At 40.4% G+C, this 22,263-nt stretch overlaps 3 protein-coding genes across 5 annotated transcripts in view; 2 read left to right on the forward strand and 1 right to left on the reverse strand.

Moving 5' to 3' along the window:
• Nucleotides 1-1,603: 1,603 nt before the first annotated feature.
• The window catches only part of LOC140939139 (potassium channel subfamily T member 1-like), a 58,335-nt gene continuing 37,675 nt past the window's right edge, over nt 1,604-22,263 (reverse strand). For all 3 annotated transcript variants that reach the window (XM_073388700.1, XM_073388701.1, XM_073388702.1), the window contains 7 exons: nt 21,762-21,912; nt 21,554-21,655; nt 20,812-20,895; nt 19,194-19,307; nt 16,445-16,550; nt 15,283-15,364; nt 1,604-3,635 (listed from right to left, as the gene is read on the reverse strand). In XM_073388700.1, the coding sequence (XP_073244801.1) occupies nt 3,530-3,635; nt 15,283-15,364; nt 16,445-16,550; nt 19,194-19,307; nt 20,812-20,895; nt 21,554-21,655; nt 21,762-21,912 (745 nt within the window). In that variant the 3' untranslated portion in view covers nt 1,604-3,529. The remainder of the gene's footprint in view (nt 3,636-15,282; nt 15,365-16,444; nt 16,551-19,193; nt 19,308-20,811; nt 20,896-21,553; nt 21,656-21,761; nt 21,913-22,263) is intronic.
• Nucleotides 8,492-10,411, forward strand: LOC140936667 (uncharacterized). The gene is made up of 2 exons (XM_073386159.1): nt 8,492-10,344; nt 10,403-10,411. The coding sequence occupies exons 1-2, from the start codon at nt 9,046-9,048 to the stop codon at nt 10,409-10,411; spliced, it is 1,308 nt and encodes a 435-aa protein (XP_073242260.1). The 5' UTR covers nt 8,492-9,045.
• On the forward strand, nt 10,380-14,902 carry LOC140939138 (uncharacterized). Its single transcript, XM_073388699.1, has one exon. The coding sequence runs from the start codon at nt 10,492-10,494 to the stop codon at nt 14,422-14,424; it is 3,933 nt and encodes a 1,310-aa protein (XP_073244800.1). The 5' UTR covers nt 10,380-10,491; the 3' UTR covers nt 14,425-14,902.

Raw genomic sequence — 22,263 nt, forward strand, 5'->3', positions numbered from 1 at the left:
TTGGGACAAGCCAACTGCCTGAGCAATTTACTCAAGACATACCAAATTGTTGTAACTTCCAACAAATCAGTGGTTTATATCCAGCTGTAGAAATAGTTTGAGACTTTTTTTAAGACCTTCACAAGGCCAAGTTGCAGGCGACGCAGACTGGATTAGTTTACCTCACAGCAATAGTGAGCTGTGTTGACATACGTATACGTATTCCTATACATTAGAGATTAAGAATCATGTTTCCTGCAAACAGGAAACAACAATTTGCACCATGTGACCAAGTTTCCCCTTTACTTGTTAGTTTAATCTTCATTATGTCTACTCAATAAATAAGTATTTTCATGCCATTTTTATCCAGAAGAAACTAACAGTACTTGCTCAGCAACTTTTAACATGGGATGATACTCTGTTCAGCATTTTGTTGACCAAGTGCTGCAACATTTGATGATTAACGAATGTTTAACCATCTGTCGCTGGCTTAACCTTAGTGGAAAACGAGAAGACCCCTTGGACGAGGTTGCCTTTGTGTAAAAGTCAAAGTTCGAAAAAATTTCCAAATTCCATTTTCCATGTGAAAGTACACGATATCGTCCAAATTAGAGCCACCTGAGAAGACTCCACAATTCACTCTGGGGTAAAAAGGGCTAAATTTATCTAATAAGATACAACAGGACCAGACTGACGCAACGTTGAGCTACCATAATAGGTATTGGTGTTCCAAAACAATGCAACAGCGGCCATATTGGTGTATCAAGAAAATCGTCTGGGAGTTGAACTCTTTTCTTATGTAAACGCTTTCCATTGTTCCAATAAATAGCATAGATCAGGGGCACCCAACGACAATTTTCGGAAAATTATCTGTTCGGAAGACGATTTGAGATCTAGAATTTTCGGATCATTTCCTGTAAAATTTCTCGCTTGCCTGCCTCTCCAAGGATTTTCGAAGATCTAAAAAGTGGTATAATTGCCCATTTTTAACGGATTTTTACCCTAAAAAGGTCACCTAGAATTTTCGGAAGCCTTTTTTCTGGCTGAAATTTTCGAAAAGGTAAATTTTGATCCCTATAATTTTCGAATCACTATACTTTCAGCTAGGAAATCAGAACAGATGAAAAATTTTTAGGGAATAAAAATAAGCCTTTATCTACCGTTTAAATACTAAAGTACGTTCAACAATGCTATGTTTATGTGGTTTTGAATTATATTCTCGTTGGGTGCCCCTGATAGATGTTAGCCACGTGAGTGAAAACGCTCTACATGTATCTGTAACGTGGTTCTCGCATTCACCAAGATCAGCAAAATTTGCCCAACCTCATGCCACAGTTTTAGTTAAAATCCACTGCAGATGAGAGCAACAAATTGTCATTTGGACCTACATTCACGTTCCGTTCTTGTCCCACTTTGTCTAAGTAAATCCCAGCCGAAGAGATGTTGAAAACGGCTGCATTCCCTTCTTTTCTCCTACCCTTAAAGAAAACCCAGTAGAAGGGGTGTTGTGGAAGCCAAAACCAGGTAATCTGCGAGTAGGATGTGGCATATATTTTATCTGAAGTCACTACACAAAACTTACCGTTAGTTACAGTAAAGGAACTCTCTTCAAAACACGTCTGACTTAAATTTCTAAGCTGCTTTATTCCTGCTATTAACAATAACATCACCTCTTGCCTAGCAATACGTTCAATATAAAACAATCCTCAAAATGTCAACAATTTTTCAACTAGTATTTATGATTTTGAGGTAGCAGAACTGGCCATAAACATCTTATTTAAAATGTTATATTAAAGGCTAACAATAAATAGTAAAAACTAATTACAAAATCTATAGTTACTCCATTCTCCAGGGCCGAGTTGTTTGACAGATGGTTAGCGCAAATTCAGGTTCAGTCAGCAAGACAGTTAATATGCTCTGTTTGCAATTAACCCAGGGGTCAATTCAATAAAACCTTTGCAAGTGTAATTTACGAGTGAAGCTAATGTTTCCAGACTGTAAAACAACTGCCACACTTATACAATACACTTGTAATAGTTCTATTGAGTTGATCCTGGGAGGCTTCGAATAATTTTGACCCAGGAGTCTACAAGTTTATGCAGTATTTAGCAACAACAAAACGCGCTATCCAGAAGCCTAGGGTTAGGGTACTTAATGGCCCATTGGGCTGGCATGTTTCATTGCACCCACGTTTACCTTTTCAAGGGGAATTCATAATAAAAGACAAAATTTTAGGGAAACTCTCAGAGCTCCCAGCCAGTCAACTGTAGCAACATCCTGTCCTTTTCTAATTTACTTCCGTCCTTAAGTGTGGTTCTAATTTTCAAAGTATTTAGCTGTTTAATACTGTAAGGAATTTGTAAGGGTTGGAAGAAACATACAGTATAACCTGAATTACTGATAACTTCACATCCTCTGAAGAAAATATGGAAACTCCTGGCCATAAAAATAAAGCATTGAACAATAACAGTGAATCCAGTAGTAGGCAGACACAATTGCATCAAAAAAGGCCAAAAGCAGACCAGAGGGAGGAACTCACTTAGGTTCAATCTGGGTTCTGTTACCCTGGCTCTAGAGGTCCGTTGTCGCAATACCTAGGGTGAAATAACTATGCACACGATTTGATAAAGAATTAAGAAAGAAAAACCCCTCTGGCACCCAGCGTAGGATTCTGTTCCCTAGAAAGGGCAATTTAATTATGTTACTTTCTCAAAAAACTAACCATTTTCAACAGAAGTGTAAACCCCTCTGGATCTGCACCTAGCAAGCACAGTCAGGCGATCAATAATCTCTAATTTGATTTTGCCATAAAGGTTAACTAATACTCAATAGAAGGGGACTACACTAGTGATTAAGGACACTAGGATACATGCAAGGATGTTGATTAAAGTATTCCCCCTTACTGGTTTTACCTCAAATTCAACTATTTTTGAACATTTTGTAAACAGAATAAGTTATTTTTACTGACTAAGTAGTTTATAGTATCACGGATTTTACAAAATTGATTCTTAAACATGATCGCATGAGCTTCACAGCATCCTGTTGCATAACTGTTAATTGAAGTATTATTAAATCTCTATTATTTATTTGAGCTCAATTCTTGGTCACAGAAAGGGCCCATGCATTTGGTGAAACATGCTGACTCGGTTGGTCGCTGATAAAACCATGATGTCACAGTTAAAAACTTCCAGTCACGTGACATACCATGAGTATTTCTTTGAGGCTAGTTCTATTTCACATATTATCTTGCTGTTTAATGACTTCTCCACTTACAGCACAATAAAGTACCCAGCTACAGGGACTCTTCATGCAAGTGTTCAACCAATGAATCTTTCTTCGTTTTGTGTATTAGTTTCTTTGGCAAGTAATGACAGCAAACTCATGCTGTTATTCTTAGAGCTGCTTTCAGCTTCCTTCTATCTTGTTGTGTTTGGAGTGAAACACCAACTCGGCGGCTTGTTGCATTGTATGGTTCCGTAACCTAGAAGCACCTGCTCTAAAGAATGCCGCGGCAAGGACACTCTTCTGTGGAACACCTGTTTTAATTCATTTACAGAGATGTATGGTGCAAGTCTTCGGTATCACTCTTGGGTACCATAGTCTCAGGATCTGTTGAATTCTGCTCCTCATGTGCATTGCATGGGCGAATCAGGTAACTACAAGAGAAATAAAAAGACAGGGTTGTCACTAAGGGCCGGGGGCCGGGGATTTCCCCCGGCTACTCAGAGCATGGCCCCCGGCTATTTTCGTCGTTAAATTAAACCAAAAGAGCACACCTTTGAAACACACAAAGACTATCCATCAAACTAAATGCAAGTTTCATCTGCATCAGGTTTAAGTAGTTTTGAAATACTCGCGTGCAAAAACTAAGAAATGTCGGAAAAAGACATCTGACTTAGATTTGGTACTACTACACACGCGCGAAAACTCTCCGTTCGCGATATGTAAGTAGGGAGTTTTAGCAACGACTACGGCGACGGCAACGAGAACGTCAAAAAAGCAATAGGTTTACTGAGCAAAACAACTAGTTTGCACGTGCATCACGCTTTTTCTACATTTCTTTGCCGTTACTGCACGCGACTACGACGTGAAAATGCCTAGTTTCACTTCTTATGGACGACGTAAACAAGCGACGACAAACTTTTCTTTCTCTTTCTAAACTTGAGTGCGGTCCCAAAGAAATCTACTCCAGGGAAATTGGCCTACATTAGCCATTTTCAGCGAATTGACATAAACGCGACAAAGTTAGAAAAAACGCCAATTCATTTTAAAAGTGACGTTTTCGCTGCCGTCATCTTTGTCGATGCTAAAAGTCCCTAGTTTCAACCTTTGTGTCGGTTTTGTGTTGAAAATGTCGAAGAAGTGGCAAAGGAATCTGCACTCTTTGTTCACGATGAAAGACCTGAGCAGATCTCTGTTGACACCACACAAGAAGTTGAGGCTTCATCCGAGCGTTAAATCTCCCTGACGCTGATGTTGATGATAATGAGGATTATGATGAAGGCTTTGGATATGAAGACTATGACTGATTGCTATGGTTAATAAATTGACATTTAAGTGACCAGGTCTACATCTAGCTTTAGGTATCGAGTATATAAAATAACGCATGGTCAACGGGAAATGTTCGATCATTGTCCGCAGGTCATGATCACATCCTCTCAGTTCTACTTCCAAGAAGTTATATATAAAAGGGAAGTTAAGCATTAGCATTACTTTTGCATTCTTCTCCTTGAGTCTCGTTATGACATTTCAGCGTCGTTGATAATTAGCCCTGTCTTTTAAACTCTTTTCCGTAGGTCACTTTCTTCGTATGTTAAGTGATGTTTTGTTCATAAATTCGAGACCACTAATGTTACCAGTTGTGCAGTTTAGTTTTGCCTTTTTTTATCACGCGATTTTTCATACGTTACGCTTGTTTTAGCCTTATCAAACTTTTATTTTTCAACAAACCATAGTAACCTCATGTTTATGTAGCCTCCCACGCAGGCCTTTTCAGGGGAGCTCGTATTTCGTCCCTCCAAACAAACGCCTGCTCAACCGAGAACAACATTCCCTTCCCATTGTTTTATTCGCGTGGTAAGTGACCAATCAACAGTTGTCAAAAAAGTGTTGACAGGATAAACACGACTCATAACCTCGTGGTAGTGTAAAAACGTGACCCTGGAGTTACCTTTTTCCTTCTTTTCTTTCCTTCGCTAAGGTTATGCAGTACACGGAGTATTGTAAAATCTGACTAAATCTTACTTTTGCCGCTCTGAGTCTAACATTTATTAGAGGTCATAAAGCTTTCCTTGTGTTTCGTGCAGATTGAGTAATTATCGGGTCAACCTGTGGTCAAGGTCAACTTTCCAGAATTTGGAAAGTAGAATGTGATTGGCTAAGCTTGGGAAAGGAATCTTGTTCTCGGTTGAGCAAACGTTTGTGGGGAGGGACGAAACACGAGCTCCCCTAAAATCGCCTGCGTGGGAGGCTAATGTTTGTGATGCTTTTTCCTACATTCATCGTCCGCTTGTCTTCTTTCTGCTTCTCCTTGGGTTAATTCATTTGTAATATTAGTTTTACTTTTGTTTTCCGTAAGTTGTTTCGTTCTTACGTATAACTAAATGAGGATTTACAATTGATTTTACAGCGCATCTTGATTCCTTTGCACCATAATTAGAATCAATTGTCCTTTCCACACTTTTAACATTTAATGTCAAGTATCGTTGTGATTTAACACTTCACTGGCCAGCATGCGCCTTGTCTTCGTGAAGATAAGACTGCGCAGATAACGTGACAGGTGCCTATCTGTCATTTTTTTCAGACCGGTGCTTTCATGTATATTCCCATTTGTCGGCCACTAAAAAAACCCTCCAACGAGCCTTTACGTAAAGTAAAAACTTATTATTTTAGTGTCTCAGAATGTTGTAGTTTTCTTTAATAGAGACGTGATCATCATAAAACACTTAATTATAGCTGTCGGCTCCTGGCGAAGATGGCTTTTTTGGGGCGGTAATGCCTTTCGAAAAATGGTAGAAGTTGCACTTCAAAAACCTCTTCGGGGGGGGAGGGGGGGGTTTGGGGCGTCCATTACTGCTTGCGACTTCCCCGGCTATAAACAACAAATACCCGGCAACTTGAAATCTTAGTGACAACCCTGAAAAGATTTTCAATGTAAGAGTTCGAACAAGCTTAAGGGAGCCCTTTAACTTTTGTTCTTCAATATTATTAAGTCGAACCTCCATGTGCGACCACCTCTCACAAGCGACTACCTCCCATAAGCGACTTTCTTTCCAAACACCAAAATTTTCCAAATCAAATTCCTATCATCAGCACTTTTCGTTAAAAGATCACCTCTCATAAGCGACTGCGACCACTTAATTGGCGTGACGGTTTTATTACTTTCCATCGTCTTTTAAGCGACTACTTGACACCTGACGTGATCTCTGTTCGCTGAATGAACTACGCCGGTCAAAGTATAACAAGAACTTTTAGTGACAACATGGAACCATTATAAGTAGCTTAAACAATTAATTTCATTAATTTTCTACTATTATTAGATGTGTTGGGACCTCTTCTCTCTTTTCGTAAGCGACCACTAAATCTTATGATCGCAAACTGTTCTTTTGGAGATTAAGTTGAACTGTAACTCTTCCTGCCCCTTGAAATTGGTCTCTGTATAAAGTCCAACAGCAGAGAGAGCTCCTTGAGTTTTCTTTAATCATGTTCGTTCTCTTCGGGCTGCAAAAAAATTACCTTTACCTCCATGCACATGAAGAAGTCAGTTTGCAGAATGCTGCTCGCTAGTTTAGTTTTGGAAAAATTATGAGGTTTGATGAAGTGGCTCCAGTAAGAACATGAACAGTCACGCTACATTCAAACGCGCCTTGGTATAATGATGGGATTGTGTTAGAGATGAGATTCAGACAGAGGCAAAAGGGTAAGATAAATGGCGTACTACTAGTCTCGAGAGCGACAGATCAGGCTATGTTCAACAATGTGGAATGATGAATGCATTGATTCATAGATCTAAACAGACTTATTAACTCTCGATACAATGATTTGAATGCTATGCGTGTTATGATTGGTGGTTGCCCATGATCTGTTAGAGTCCAGACACATGGATGACCTCACGGGCAACTTGTTTTCTTTGTTTTGTTCAACATGGCGCGCGGTTTTGAAAATGTTCGTGACATAATTTCGGATTAAGCAAGTGAAAGCCTCCTAAAAAGTTTGGCTGGAACTGTTTACAAAGAAAAATGGAGAAACGGAGACAGAAAGAGTTCTCAACTTGAGAACGCCTAAACTGCAAGAAATCTTCACAACAGTTGCCATCATAAGTCATCGCTACGACAAAAGCTGACAGACTTGCTGCTTTGCAAAATGTTTTCGCCATAATTCTGCTTTGAGCAAGTGAAGACGTTCAAACTTTTCCAAGAACTGTATACAAGTTAGTAAGATAAAGAAGGAAAGAAAAAGCCGAGACGAAACGTAGCGTTTGGGATTAAAAATGCCTAAACTAGCACAAATCCTCGAACAGTCAAGCGGCACGATGCAGGTATGTGTATCGGTCTTTGTACTTTTCTGATCATTGTATAAAACAAATAGATTCTACGTTGCCGTGTGTTTGTTCAGTAGGGAGCTTTAGCAACGACGACGGCGACGGCAACCAGGACGTCAAAAAAGCAATAGGTTTATTATACAAAACAACAACTTTGCACGTGCATCACGCTTTTGTGTACATTTCTTTACCGTCCTTACACGACTACGACGTGAAAATGTACAAGTTTTATGGAGAACGTAAACAAGCGTCGACGAATCTCTTTTTCTCTTTCTAAACTTGAGTGCGGTCCTCAAGAAATCAACTCCAGGGAAATTCGCCTACACTTGCCATTTTCAGCAAATTGGACGGGAATTCATTTTAAAACTGACGTTTTCGCTGCCGTTGCTGTCGTCGATGCTAAAGCTTCCTAGTAACAGATCACAGAAGACGTCAAAATGTGACAAACATCAGTGACACACTCGCCTGCAGCTCGTGCACCACTTCATTGTTTCACTACATTTTGACGTCATCTGTGATCTGTCACTGAACAGACGCACGGAAACATGGAATCTTTTTGTTAAATGCTCATTCAGGATAATGCACATGATCCTTAATACAGTGAAAACCCGCGTATACGAACCTAAAATTTAACAACCTGTTAGGCTAAAATTTTCATTTTAAACCCCCTTTTTATAACAACCTATTTAGCCTAAAATTTTTCATAGGTTCTTATTTTACAAAAATGAAACAGATGAAAATAGAGGAAAAAAATTTTAGTCTAGGTTTCAGTCAGTAAGATTCAAAGGATCAAAAATGTAACAGCATTTTATGGACACTGCAGCATGAAAGACATGCTAGTACTTTGGAAAGATAAATTTACTGTATGGTTATCATCTAAACTGTTTTCTAAATAATTAATTAATACAGCAATATATTCCATATCACACATGCCCTGCAGTAGTTATCTGTGCTGATCGCTAATGCCCTGTTGTGAAACGTTAGAATGCTTATGATTGTATTTTCTTATTTCATTAAATTTTCAGTAGTTGATAAAATAAGCCATTATCTCGCCACCGCTAAAACAGATGTTTAGATTGTAACAGGAAATATCGTGGGATAAGATAATTAGAATTAATCAATGTTGTATTTAATCGGGTATTACTAGCGTAACCGCACATAAGGATTAGCACCATGATTGTCAAGTAAACCCACGCTTAATAGGAAATTAGTTGAAATTAGTGCCCACGAATCGATGTTAAACGTGAGCAAAGAACTTGGACCGCATTTGATTATTGTGACCACGCCGGAATTACGCATCTGGGTGTGGACTTCCTTAGCTAATATACGCAGCATTTTTGTAGAATTTAGTTAGATTGAAATTGATCGTAGAACGGAACGTGTAATGTTGAATTAGGAAGAATAAAGTCAGATTTGTACGAAAGTATACAGTCCTCGATTGTTGAACCAGCGTGTGCGGAATCTCTCTCCATCGCAAGTGGGAAATTCTGCGAAACCTGGTCCTTCGAGCCGGATAGTGAACGAAGATGAGTGAGCTGAAAAACAAGAAAAAGTCAAGATCGGGCCACAAGAGTTACTTGAAGCACGCCTTGAATAAAGTGGACGAATGCCTTGCCGATTACTCCCCAGAAAGAAAGGATGAACTGGCTCAGTGGAAAGAATCGCTACAAGAACAGCTACAGAAAGTCACAACCCTGAGCGATCAAATTTTAGCTCTGATGGAGGCAGATGAAGAGTTGACCGACGAAGATTTGTCTACAGAGTTGATGGACACCAACACGTTAAAGTTTGACGTAAAGATGCGTTTGTCTGCAATAGAAAAGATTGTAACCGCGAATGTTGCTAACGTTACGAATGTACCACCGTCGCTGCCTAGCCCCTCCGCAGATTTGCACGCCAATCAAGCTCCATTCAATCCATGGCCGGTCCCGCAGACTGCTACAGTTCGAGCGAAATTGCCGAAACTCGAGGTACGCAAGTTTGGGGGAAACATCAGCGAATGGCAGGAGTTTTGGGACTCCTTTGAAAGCGCTATCGACCGAAACGAGACATTGGCCGAAATAGATAAATTCTCCTATTTGCGAGGCCTCCTGATCGAGCCAGCGCGGTCGGCGATCGCAGGATTTTCCCTCACTTCAGCGAACTACAAAGCCGCGATACAACTTCTAAAGAAACGTTACGGTAAACAGAAAGTTATCCAGAGAACATACATAAACGACTTGTTGAACTTGGAGCCAATTTACGGAGAACGAGACACACAGCGATTGAGGACAATGTATGACGTTGCCGAGACAAAGTACCGGGCATTGGAAGCGCTTGGCGTAGACCAAGAGACCTACTCCGCCATCGTGGTGCCGTCGCTGTTGGAAAAACTACCAGAGCAGCTCCGTTTGACCATCACAAGGGGAGAGGACCATCACGAATGGAACCTGGAGCAGTTGTTGGACGTCCTGGGCCACGAGGTCGAGCTGCGAGAGGAGTACAACAGAAGCGCACGACACGCGAGGAGCTCTCGTGACGAATCAGTGAAAAAGAAACACACCATGCACACTGGAAAACAGGCGAATTATCAGAACTGTGCGTTTTGCTTAGGAGGACACAAACACGAGGATTGCCAAAAAGTCAAGAACGTCAGCGAGCGTAAGCAATTACTAATTAAGTTTGGTCGTTGTTTTAGTTGTATTCGAAAGGGACATCTTTCTAAAGACTGTAGAGCTAATTTAACTTGTAAGTTTTGTAAAAGGAAACATCATTCGTCTATTTGTAGTGCCGAATCCCCAGGGGAGGGGGGAGCGTCAGAAAATGAACCAAGTAACGTTGAGTCAGTGGGCAATAGTATGCACATAGAGACCGGGAATAGTGTTGCTTTACAAACGGCACAAGCTCAAGTAGCAGGGAAGGGCAACGCGCGAATAAGAGTGCTTTTTGATACCGCTAGTCACACGTCTTTTGTTACGGCGCACGTGGCGCGAATGTTTAGTTTAGAAACTCTCCGGAAAGAGTGGCTCGCTGTCAACACCTTTGGGCAGCGAGCAGCGGGTTCAAACTTGAGGGACGTAGTCGGAATGCATTTGACCCCAGTAGGGGGAGGGAACGCAATTTATGTCGAAGCTTTTGTTGTTCCCGAAATCTCGAGAGTTCAGAACGAGCATCTGGAATTAGTGCGTGGGAACTACCCTCATTTGGCAAACATATGGCTCTCTGATGTTTGCCAACACAAAGATCAGTTAGAAATAGATGTCCTCATCGGGGCAGATTATTTGTGGAGTTTTCAAACTGGCAATGTTGTTCGGGGAGGTGTAGGGGAACCCGTAGCCATAGAAACGCAATTGGGATGGGTTGTTTCTGGTCCCTTAGAGTCTAGTCAGTCGACAGATAGAGAGCGAGCAGTTAGTGTAAATATTATAGGAAGAGATAGTACAGTTCCAGGAAGGTTAGAGCGAGATGTTCAGGTTCTTTGGGATTTAGAAACGTTAGGAATAACAGAGAATGACGGAGTGTACGAGGAATTTGTAGACAACATTACGTTCAACGGAAAGAGGTATTCAGTAAAGCTGCCGTGGAAGGAAGGGCGTGATGTTTTAGACAGTAATTACGAATTGAGTTTGTCACGCATGAAAGGACAGGTAAGAAAGCTTAGGAAAGAGCCAGAAGTGTTGAGGGAGTATGACTCAGTTATCAAAGAACAGTTAGCTTCAGGAGTGATAGAAAGAGTGGAAGAATCAGGAAAGGCGGATAGAGTCCATTATATCCCACATTTGGCCGTCATACGCAAAGAAGCCAGCACAACCAAACTGAGAGTGGTGTATGACGCGTCAGCAAAATCAGGTAAGGAAAGCGCATCATTGAACGACTGTTTACACAAAGGACCGTCTCTTACCCCATTGCTGTTCGACATATTGTTGAGGTTTAGAGAGAAAAGGGTAGCACTGATTGGCGATATAGAAAAGGCGTTTTTGAACATTGAGGTGGATAAGGAAGACAGAGATTTCCTGAGGTTTTTGTGGCTAGATGACGTGAGTGACCCCTCAAGCGAGATTGTCGTGTATCGTTTTTGTCGTGTAGTGTTTGGTTTAAACGCGTCTCCTTTCCTTCTGAATGCCACGCTTAGACACCATATCTCGAAATTTAAAGATGAAGATCCAGAATTTGTGAGAAGAATGATCGAAAGCTTTTACGTAGACGACCTGGTGACTGGCGAGGACAACACTGCTAAAGCCTTCACGTTGTACGAGAAGTCCAAAAATAGGCTAGCGAGTGGAGGGTTCAAATTGCGTAAGTGGATGACTAACGACAAGGCGTTGAAAGATTTAATTGAGCAAGATGAGAACCGGAAACCAGAAAACGCAAGCGTGACAACCGAAGAGGAATCTTTCGCGAAGTTCACGCTAGGATCGGAGGTGAGTAAAAAACGTCCTAAGGTTTTGGGCCTTCCGTGGGATTTTGAGAATGATGTTATCCACTTCAACTTCGAGAAGATTGTGGCAAAAGCACAAGAAATCCCACCGACTAAGCGGAACTTGCTAAGTGTTTTGGCCAGCATGTTTGACCCTCTAGGAATTATAAGTCCCGTCATTGTGTGCATGAAAATGTTGTTCCAAGAGTTGTGTCGGGATAGTATAGGCTGGGATGATGAGCTCAATGGCGAAGCTAAAAAGAAATGGAACGATTGGGTTTTAGATTTGTCTAAGATTAAAGGGATCGCGATTAGTAGGTGCGTTTACGATAGTTTAAAACAAGAGGTGCTTGAGTGTTACTTGCATGGTTTCGGCGATGCGAGTAACAAAGCGTACTGCGCTGTTGTTTACTTTGTTTACCGAACGTGGGACGGAGTTCACGTAAGATTGTTGACTTCGAGGTCGAGAGTGGCACCACTAAAGGAACTGACTATCCCCAGACTAGAGCTTATGTCCGCGAGAATTCTTGCCCAGTTAATGAGCACGGTGAAGAATGCCCTAGAAGAACAAGTGACCCTTAACGGTACCAGATACTGGTTAGACAGTAAAACGGCAATCTGCTGGATTCAAAACAGGGGGGAGTGGAAACAATTTGTGAGACACAGGGTGAACGAGGTCCTCAAGCTTTCAGCTAAAGATGAATGGAGACACTGCCCGGGAGAAGACAATCCTGCGGACATTGGTTCAAGAGGAGCGCTGGGTTCCAAACTGAAAGATGAGGAACTGTGGTGGAAGGGACCACCTTGGTTGACTCAAGAAGAGAGCAGTTGGCCAACAAGCCAGGCAATCACCTCTACGTCAGAGAGCCAAGAAGAAATGAAAAAGACGTCGACGGTAATGATTGTAGACGTACAAGACTCAGCCTCTGTTGCAAAGGTAGTAGATATTGAGCGACATGGTACTTTGAGAAAACTGCTCAGAGTGACAGCATGGGTGTTACGTTTCGTCCAAAATTCGAAACCAAGATGTGCGAAGAGAAAAGGTAGGTTGACGAGGGAAGAGTTGATCAACGCTGAAAACGAATGGGTAAAAGCAGCCCAGCAAGGTTTGAAGCGCCAGAAAAATTTTCCGAATTTAGAAAGGGTGTTAGGCCTAGAGACGGTCGGAGGCGTTCTAAGATGTTTCGGAAGGTTAGAGCATTCAGACTTAGAAGTAGAAGCACAGAAACCAATTATCTTGCCGAAAGATCACGCCTACACAACAAAAACAATCGAAGAATGTCACGAGAGAGTGCTTCACGGCGGCGTGAGAGAAACACTCGCAGAGCTAAGATCAAAGTTTTGGGTTCCGAAAGGCCGACAACACGTGAAGAAGGTCATTAGTAAATGTGTAGTCTGTAGAAAGTTAGAAGGGAAAGCTTATAGTACACCGCGCAGTGCAGCGTTACCAGAATTTCGAGTCACGGAAGCGCCGGCGTTTTCAAAGGTAGGAGTTGATTTCGCAGGGCCGCTTTACGTCAAAGAGCGAACCACGACAATGAAAAAGGTGTACATCGCGTTATTCTCGTGTTGCGTGACGCGAGCAATTCACTTGGAACTTGTAGAAGATTTGTCAACGGGAGCGTTTATCCGGGCTTTGCGGCGATTTGCAGGGAGACGAGGGACACCAGTTTTAATTATATCTGACAACGCCAAAACCTTCAAAGCCGCTGATAAAGCTCTCAAGAACCTTTTCAATCACCCAGAAGTCGCTAACGAATTGTCCGGCAAAATGATCGAATGGAAGTTCAACTTAGAGAGAGCACCTTGGTGGGGAGGGTTTTTTGAAAGAATGGTTGGATGTGTTAAGCGTTGTTTGAGAAAGGTGTTAGGTAACGCAAGACTGACCTTTGACGAATTGTTTACTGTGTTGATCGAAGTAGAGGGGACTTTAAACTCCCGGCCCTTAACTTACGAGTATGATGAAGCGGGCGAGGAAGTTCTTACCCCGTCGCATTTGATTTTCGGAAGAAGAATTAAAACAGTGCCAGATGAAATCGTGGAGGACGAAGAAGAAGGTGAGAGTAGATACACTAGGAGATTCAGGTATTTGAGCGTTAGATTAGCGCATTTTTGGAATCGGTGGAGGCGTGAGTACTTAACTGACTTACGCGAGTTCCATCGGACCAAGGTAAGTAAAGACCCGAGGTCTGTACAGATAGGTGATGTAGTCACAGTGTACGACGAGAGTAAGAGGCGTGGAGAGTGGAGATTAGCAGTTATTGAGAGTCTTATCAAGGGAAACGATAATGTGGTAAGGGGGGCAAACATTCGAGTCATTGCCAAGGGAAAGCCCTCGCGTATGTCTAGACCCGTTCAGAAACTCTACCCCATAGAAGTGCAAACCGAGATTCTACCCGAAGCGCCGCGGGAAAGTGTAAAAGAGGGTACAAAAAACCTTAGGCGCAACCCTAGACGCGCTGCAGCAGCAGATGCGCGTTGGAAAACTAACTTAATGCTTGACTCGTAGACGAGTCAAAGGGGGGAGAGTGTTGTGAAACGTTAGAATGCTTATGATTGTATTTTCTTATTTCATTAAATTTTCAGTAGTTGATAAAATAAGCCATTATCTCGCCACCGCTAAAACAGATGTTTAGATTGTAACAGGAAATATCGTGGGATAAGATAATTAGAATTAATCAATGTTGTATTTAATCGGGTATTACTAGCGTAACCGCACATAAGGATTAGCACCATGATTGTCAAGTAAACCCACGCTTAATAGGAAATTAGTTGAAATTAGTGCCCACGAATCGATGTTAAACGTGAGCAAAGAACTTGGACCGCATTTGATTATTGTGACCACGCCGGAATTACGCATCTGGGTGTGGACTTCCTTAGCTAATATACGCAGCATTTTTGTAGAATTTAGTTAGATTGAAATTGATCGTAGAACGGAACGTGTAATGTTGAATTAGGAAGAATAAAGTCAGATTTGTACGAAAGTATACAGTCCTCGATTGTTGAACCAGCGTGTGCGGAATCTCTCTCCATCGCAAGTGGGAAATTCTGCGAAATGCCCCTATCAAATTAAGAACCTATTTAAGAACCTGAGTAGCCTAAAATCCCACTAAATACCATTTCTATAAGAACCTATTTGGGCTAAGTTGGAAAAATGGACTGAGGTTCTCGTCACTTTTATAACATTAGACCAGGGTAAACCAGTTGATTCTCCATTAAGTGGCCAGTGATAAAGTCCCGACACAACTATAGAAAAGAATAAATTAAACCTCTAATAGTTAGCCACCTCTATCAAGCCGCCGTAATCATGCACCGTTTTGACCATACTGGTGTCAGTTCTCTTATCGTCGCAGCCTCGACTACTTACATGATATCGCCTGCCTTCAACTCAAACTCTGGTGGGGGGTTGACTATCACATATGAATTCCCAGGTCTTTGCTCCATGTCAGCTAAAAAGAATGAAGCAAGAAAAAACTGTAGCATACCAAGGAAATGATTCGTTTACTTCAGGTGTAAGTTTAGCTCTGTGTTTAGCACATAAATATTGAAAAACACACGACAGTTTGGAAAAAATTCCCTGCTAATATTTGATTGGCATATACTATACTAATTCCTTTGGCAAGATGGCCCCGGTTGTTAAATCACTTTCCAGCCGATACATTTTGCATTCCTTTGGTGACAACAAATCATGGCAATTAAACAGTCTTTAAAAAAGGCTATTTTCAGTTCATATTAAGTTCTTTGTCCAATATTTTCTCCAGTTCCTCAATTCTTCAATGGTTCATCTGTGCGTGTGTTTCTTTTCTCTTTTCTTTTCTTTGTTAGTTTTTTTTTACATTGTTTTATACTTGTGCCTCCTAGCTAGATTAGCTTTTTTGCTATTTTCTAGGTGGCTTGTACCTTACATAAGTAGTAGTGTCTTTTTTTTAATGTCTTTTTTGTGTGTGAGGTATAAATAAAGTTCTTGTGTTGTCTTGTCTAAGTATTAGGGAAACCATATACACTGGATAGAGATGTATTTGTCCACTGGATAGCATTGTCTGCCTTGAACAACTGGGCCCTGCCTTATATCACATCCCAGCTCCCTTTATGTAGTGCTGGCAGTGATTTTGTTACAAATAGTTAGGGTGAGTCCCGGGATTCATCTTGTGAAAAATCATGAGTCCCAGTTAAAAAACGAGTCCTAAATTGAAAATGTTTCGGCCTTTATGTGACCAGACAGTTAATCTGAAGACAGAATCCAAAACTCTGTATTACAGTATACTGAAATTACAATATAGTTTTATTTATACTTTTATTTAAAGCACAAAAAAGACTAAAATAAATATGCATCGTTAAACAACAGCTACGATAACAGCCACAGAAATCAGGTAAACAAAATATATTCTACAAAAACATCTTCAGATCGATTGATCTATCTTTGCTTTCTACGGGACGCTTGCCCGATTTTTATGCGCCAGGGACGCAAGACGCAGAGGTAACAAAATCACTGTGCTGGTTTGGGTAACTCCAATTGTGGAGTAACTTACGTTCAATTTCAAGGATATTTAGAGTCTTCATTCTGTTTTTAATGATGTCCTTGATGTCTCCAACCTCCTTCTTTCTACTCTTCGGGCAAGCATCTACACAGTCGACCTGGGATTAAAAATTGTAAGAAGAGACCACAATTAAATCAACAGAGTTAAATTCACTGATTCGCTTAACTCTATCGCTTGAAATAAATGTGCAAATACTCTGAAAATTCACACTTATCAAGCCTGTCAAGCAAAGATCCATTAGGTGTACATTTTAGTACATCACCAATGCACACATGAGCGCTATTTACAATCACTGATCAACAGCGCTTAACAACTTTAAAAAACTACAATAAAATTCAAATTTGTAAAACTAATTACATGGACATGAATATTAACAATGTATATTAATAATAATAATATAGAATATTTATAATAATAATAATAAACTTAATTAGTAATACTAATAAAGTGACTGTCAAAAAGGTTACGTTGTAAAAGCCGCACGAAATAAATAAGTTTTCAGCTTACATTATTATGATAAGTAATTCGCAATTATTCCACGAGTGGGCGTTGGATATGAGTTGGCTATAATCATCTCATATTGAAAAGCGCAAGTGGAATAATTGTTTTATTAAAAACGCCCACAAAATCTCGATGAATCTACCCGACTTTATTTTGTTACAACAAACCGGAAAAGACAAGGGACTTCCGCTTTTCACATGTGACACGTCTATAACGGACTGGATGAACGAAAATCAAAACATTTTTGCGATGAACACTTAAAAACTCATCGGGATTCTAGGATTTTACACAGCAGGACAGCTAAAAAACTTGCAGATAATGAGAACAAAAAGAATTTTGAAGTGCAGCCATCAAAATCACGGTGAATTTGGATTTTTGGTGCACTTACAAAAGTAAGAACAATGGAGGAAGACTATTCCCTCGGTCACCATTCAGAAACTCATGCAAAGCTTGTTATGAAGTTGTTTGAAGCTGTCAGCTGGTTTTGCTGAACGAGAAAAGAAGCTATACTGACGCCTCATTGCTGTAGTGAATGGCTGCATAGTATGTATTTGTAGCTAGTTGCTTGTGATTTATATTCGACTCTATATCGTATGAACAGGCTGCAGTTATCTATCGGCGAGTGGTTTCGCGATCATGAAGAGACAGTACTTGTCTTCTTTGGTGGCTGGTTGAGGTATTTTAGTTTCATGTATCTTCATGTGTTTTTCGATAAACTTTCAAACAAACTCTCGTGGCTTTTTTGTTTGTTTTTTCCCCCGATGAAATTGCATTTTCTAGTATTCTAACGATTAAAACGATTTTCTTCGGGCACCATTCTATCCTTCGCGAAAAAAAATCTCAGTTAGCTTCCAATTTTGAACTGGCGCGTACATTGACCATATATGGAGAGCATGGTCATGTTATGGCTCATATACTAAGATAGCTAAGCCAATCAAAACGCTAGAATTGCATTATCCAATGATTCAGTTTTTAATAATAAGTATTACCTGCTGTTTACGTTGTCGATAAAATGCGAAATTAGATAACGTCGTTGTCATGCAGTGATGGCAAAGAAATGTACCAAAACAGTGAGTAGCCTGAATTTCAGACGATTACTTCGAGTCGTTTTCTGCTCTCAGTAACGTCTGAATCGACCGCCCGTTAATGCTGCCCAGTGACGTCCGGGTAGCGATTTTGAAAGGTTGATTACCCAAACATTCGCATAATTATGAGAAATTTTAGCGACATTGTCGTTTGATATTCAGCGGATCGCATGCCTGGCATGCTTGCATGGAGTAAACAGCAAAATTGCCCTTGTCTTTGAAACTATGATTGTTAACTTGAACTACGAATGAAGATTCATTGCAGAGAGTAGGTAGGTTTTTCATTTAGAGCCGCTTGGTGGTTTCGGCAGTGACTTTGTTTGTGCGAAGTTTTCTGGGATGTACGTTATAATTCGACCTCAGCTGCGACCTTCTTGTTGTGTAATGAATGATTCTGTTAGCTTCTTCGTTAAGGACCAAAATAGCGTCTCTTCAATTAAAGCAAATTGTTGTGTTTTTGAAGAATTCCGTGTGTGTATTTAAGCTTAATTCATTGCGTGATTTGCGATCAAGTTTGATTATTGAATTACAAGAGATTCATCAGAGTACCGCGTGCAGTTGACTGCAGTTTAAACGTTAAACATGAATTACAATAAAAAAGAGTAAAGCAATTCTGTACAACGTACATATTTCCAGACGATATTTCTTCGTTTCTCAGTTGAAAATTGCTTTTTTTTGGCATGAATTAGAGCAAAGGAGTAATGACGTCACTGGACGGCATTAACGACTGGTCGATTCAGACGTTACTGAGGGAAAAAAACGACGAGGTAAGCGTTTGAAATTCAGGCTAAAAAGTGAGCTGCACATGCAAAGTTGTTGTTTTGCTTGACAACAGTATCTTGGAATGGACAAGTTTAAAGTCCAACGATATTCTACCAGATTGTGAGAACAAAGTCAAATGGAGGGAAACATTTGCCAGGTAATCGGTGGTGTCCCAACTGTCATCACTGACTATGGGATAGGTGGGTGGCAGGTTTAATAAAAAACAAAGTTTTAAAAAACGAAAAATGATGACAAACCAATTTACAGACAAAACTGGTAGTTTCTTGTTCAGATGAGGTAGGCGCCATCTTTATTCTTTATTCTTAACTTAAGATCCATCCACACAGAGACTTCTTTGTCTCAATGCAAGGCAGAAAATATCCTGTTCTTACCTCGGGAATACGTGTGCGGTAAAGACCAATAGGAATTGCACAGGTTGTTGAACAAAGTCGCTGGAACAGTCTTCCATAGGTTTCTATCCAGATATGATCTTCTCTCACTTTGAGCTGGCATGAAGGAAATATAATGTGAAAACAACTCTGAGAATGGACTTAATATTGACGATAATCTCTATTGAGAGGCCCACATACATGACATTTAAAAAAAAGTCTCCTCAAGAACTGGTGTGCTTAAGCGAGTCAGGCCATTTGTTTCAATGCTTACTGCAGTTAAAATATACAAAAATCCTTAGCTTGATTCATTTCACCTCATTAGCCAAGCAATCCGGCCACTGCGACCGACGCTAAGCGGCAGTTTTTTTAAAAAAATCCAAGCAAAAGAACGACAAAGAACCGAGTACAAGTTCACCACGACACACGACCGTTGAAAACTCGCTTGCGTAACCCTGCGTCGTCTATAAACAACTCGAGGGGAGCCAGGGTTCAAAACAAAAATTGTTGATGAGATCATTGTCTCAATCGATGAAAAGTGACGGTGTGGTAACCTCGTGAGCTTAGATTTGGCGTTGGATTTGTGACTGCTTGGACATTTTAAGCTAAGGATTTTTCGCCTCTCGCATCGGGCATCCCGAACTGGAATGTATAGCCTTGTCCTTTCTCTTAAAGAGGAAACTCGGGTTTAAAGGAAATTGCTTAAATCGCAATGGATTGGGAAAATAACCACACAGCAGGCAAAAACAAGTAAACTAAATAAGGTAAGGTGTATTTCATTTAAAATTATAGCGAGTATTTATCTTCTTGAGTCTTTTACCGGAATTCCCATACAAATTCTTTATGTTCACGGCCATTTTAAGGATTACCTACACATTAATATGAAACCACATGTGTTAATGATTAGACTCTCACACTGAGCTTGGGCTACCTGTGGTCGCAACGGCTGAAAAATCACTACAAAATTGCAGTGTCAAAGCAAGGTTTTAGCCAGCTACCTCAAGCGCAGCTTTAGTTACAGTGGTGCTCACTTATGGAACAACCTTCCCGAGGATGTACTTTAGGAGAAACATTCACTCTAGGTTTGCTAATCAGTACTCCCGCACGGCAAATATGTGAAACTTATTTTCTATTATTATACTGATATTTTAACTGTGTATAAATAAACTTTATCATCTTCATCATCAACTCAAAAGGATAATATGGAGAAGAAATATTAAGACAATGGAAAATTGAAATCATGTTCAGAAAAAAAAAGTAAATTACAAATAGTGATAGGAAAGAACCTCTGATTTGCATAATTTTCACTTTTCAATGCTATTAGTGTCAAAATTCCACACCACAAGGGCACACATTTGCCTGTTCCTCTTTAGAAATCATGTCCCTCTTGAAAGAAAAAAAGCACCCCGTCTGAGGGGAGAAAGTGAGATTGCTGCATGTCCACATGACAAGATTTGCTTTTACCTCTTTATGATAATTCATGTCAGTAAATCAACAGTTGATTGAGAGAGAGAGTAACACATGATTAAGTAATGAGCTTCCCAACTCTGTTCTATGTTACACTTTACTGTCTCTTTGATCAGTTTTCTCTGTAACATAACTACAGAATTGTGTTCCTTACCGAAGACAAGTATCCTGAACCCGGAGCCTGTTCACAGCCTAACATCAGTCTAACCAATTTGATCATGTATGTCTTCACAAATGCCTGCAAAGCAAAACAGCAAATCTGAATTTCCAGATACAATCAGACTTTCAAATCATTTCTGATCACATATAACATAGTTTGAAAGGTTTCAAGCATGCCAGAACTGTCTGGGGAGAAAGGGTGGGACAGTGGTGAGAGCAATCGCCTTCCACCAATGTGGACCCCGTTCAAATCCCAGCACCGACACCATGCATAAGTTAAGTTTGTTGTTGGTTCATTTCTTTGCTCTGAGAGATTTTTATCCGGGTACTCTGGTTTTCCCCTCTCCTCAAGAACCAACACTTCCAAATTCCAATACAATCTGGAACGCATAAGAACTCCTAACGTGCTTCATGGGTAAACAAATTACAGTTTACAAATCTTTTACAAAGTAGGAATTGGTTGACTCCTCCTAAGAGTGAACATTGCACTTTCCAGTCAAATTATGGGACTGATAACCCACTTGTATGCATTGATTTTGGAAAAATACAATAGCCCAACATGCACTAATTTACAGCCTAGTTAAATGGAGGTATTTTCAATAGTGGAATATAAGTTGTGCTGCTGTGAATTGAAAACAAGCTAGACAAAACAGCAAGGACTATAAAAATTTCAGACATGCACTACCTGGCAGAACAATAAGACCAGGCTCATTTATTAGTCCTACGAAAATAAGTACCTGGTAGAGAAGAGTGTCAAGCATGCTCATACTAAACACATGTCCAGCAGCAAATGGCTCTCGGAACATGTAGTTGAGATGGTCCTTCTGTTTAACTCGCCTCTATAATAAAATATATATCAATTGTGTGAACAACATAATACACTTTTCGAAACACTTTTCACAATGGTCACATTGTCAGCACACTCGGTTAGTTTTAAAATTGCACCTTCATACTCTCTCTGAAGCTTCGTGTCTTGACGTTGCTCATGGATTCACTCTTCATTTCCGGTGTAAGTGACAAGTCTGCATTGAACTTCATGAAACGCATGTTAGACGCATGTGTTAGCTCAACAATCAGGGTTGCTCTCGGAAAGCATCTGGAGAAAAATTCAGAGAGTACATCTGTCTGCATGCATGCACGCTTCACTCATGAGGGAACAAGTTTATAATCAGTTTTCTAATCATCGTTTAGTCATCTTCAGTTACTTTTGGTTCAGCAATGCAGCAGTTTAAAGGTTCAATTCTATTAGTAAGGATATCACTGACACGCACGTTTTTCAAACATATATAGCAGAGCAGCTGGTATATGAGAGCAACTGCCTCTGTGAGGCACCTCCACATTTAAGTGAGATAAAGATTTTCGACTTCCAAACTTCTGTCTGAGCAGAAGGTAAACTGTGGACTTAGGGAATGAAAGAGCCAAGGAAGCTTAGGAGGCCTACTCTGGG

This window comes from Porites lutea, chromosome 5 (assembly GCF_958299795.1).
Source record: "Porites lutea chromosome 5, jaPorLute2.1, whole genome shotgun sequence".
NCBI lineage: Eukaryota > Metazoa > Cnidaria > Anthozoa > Scleractinia > Poritidae > Porites > Porites lutea.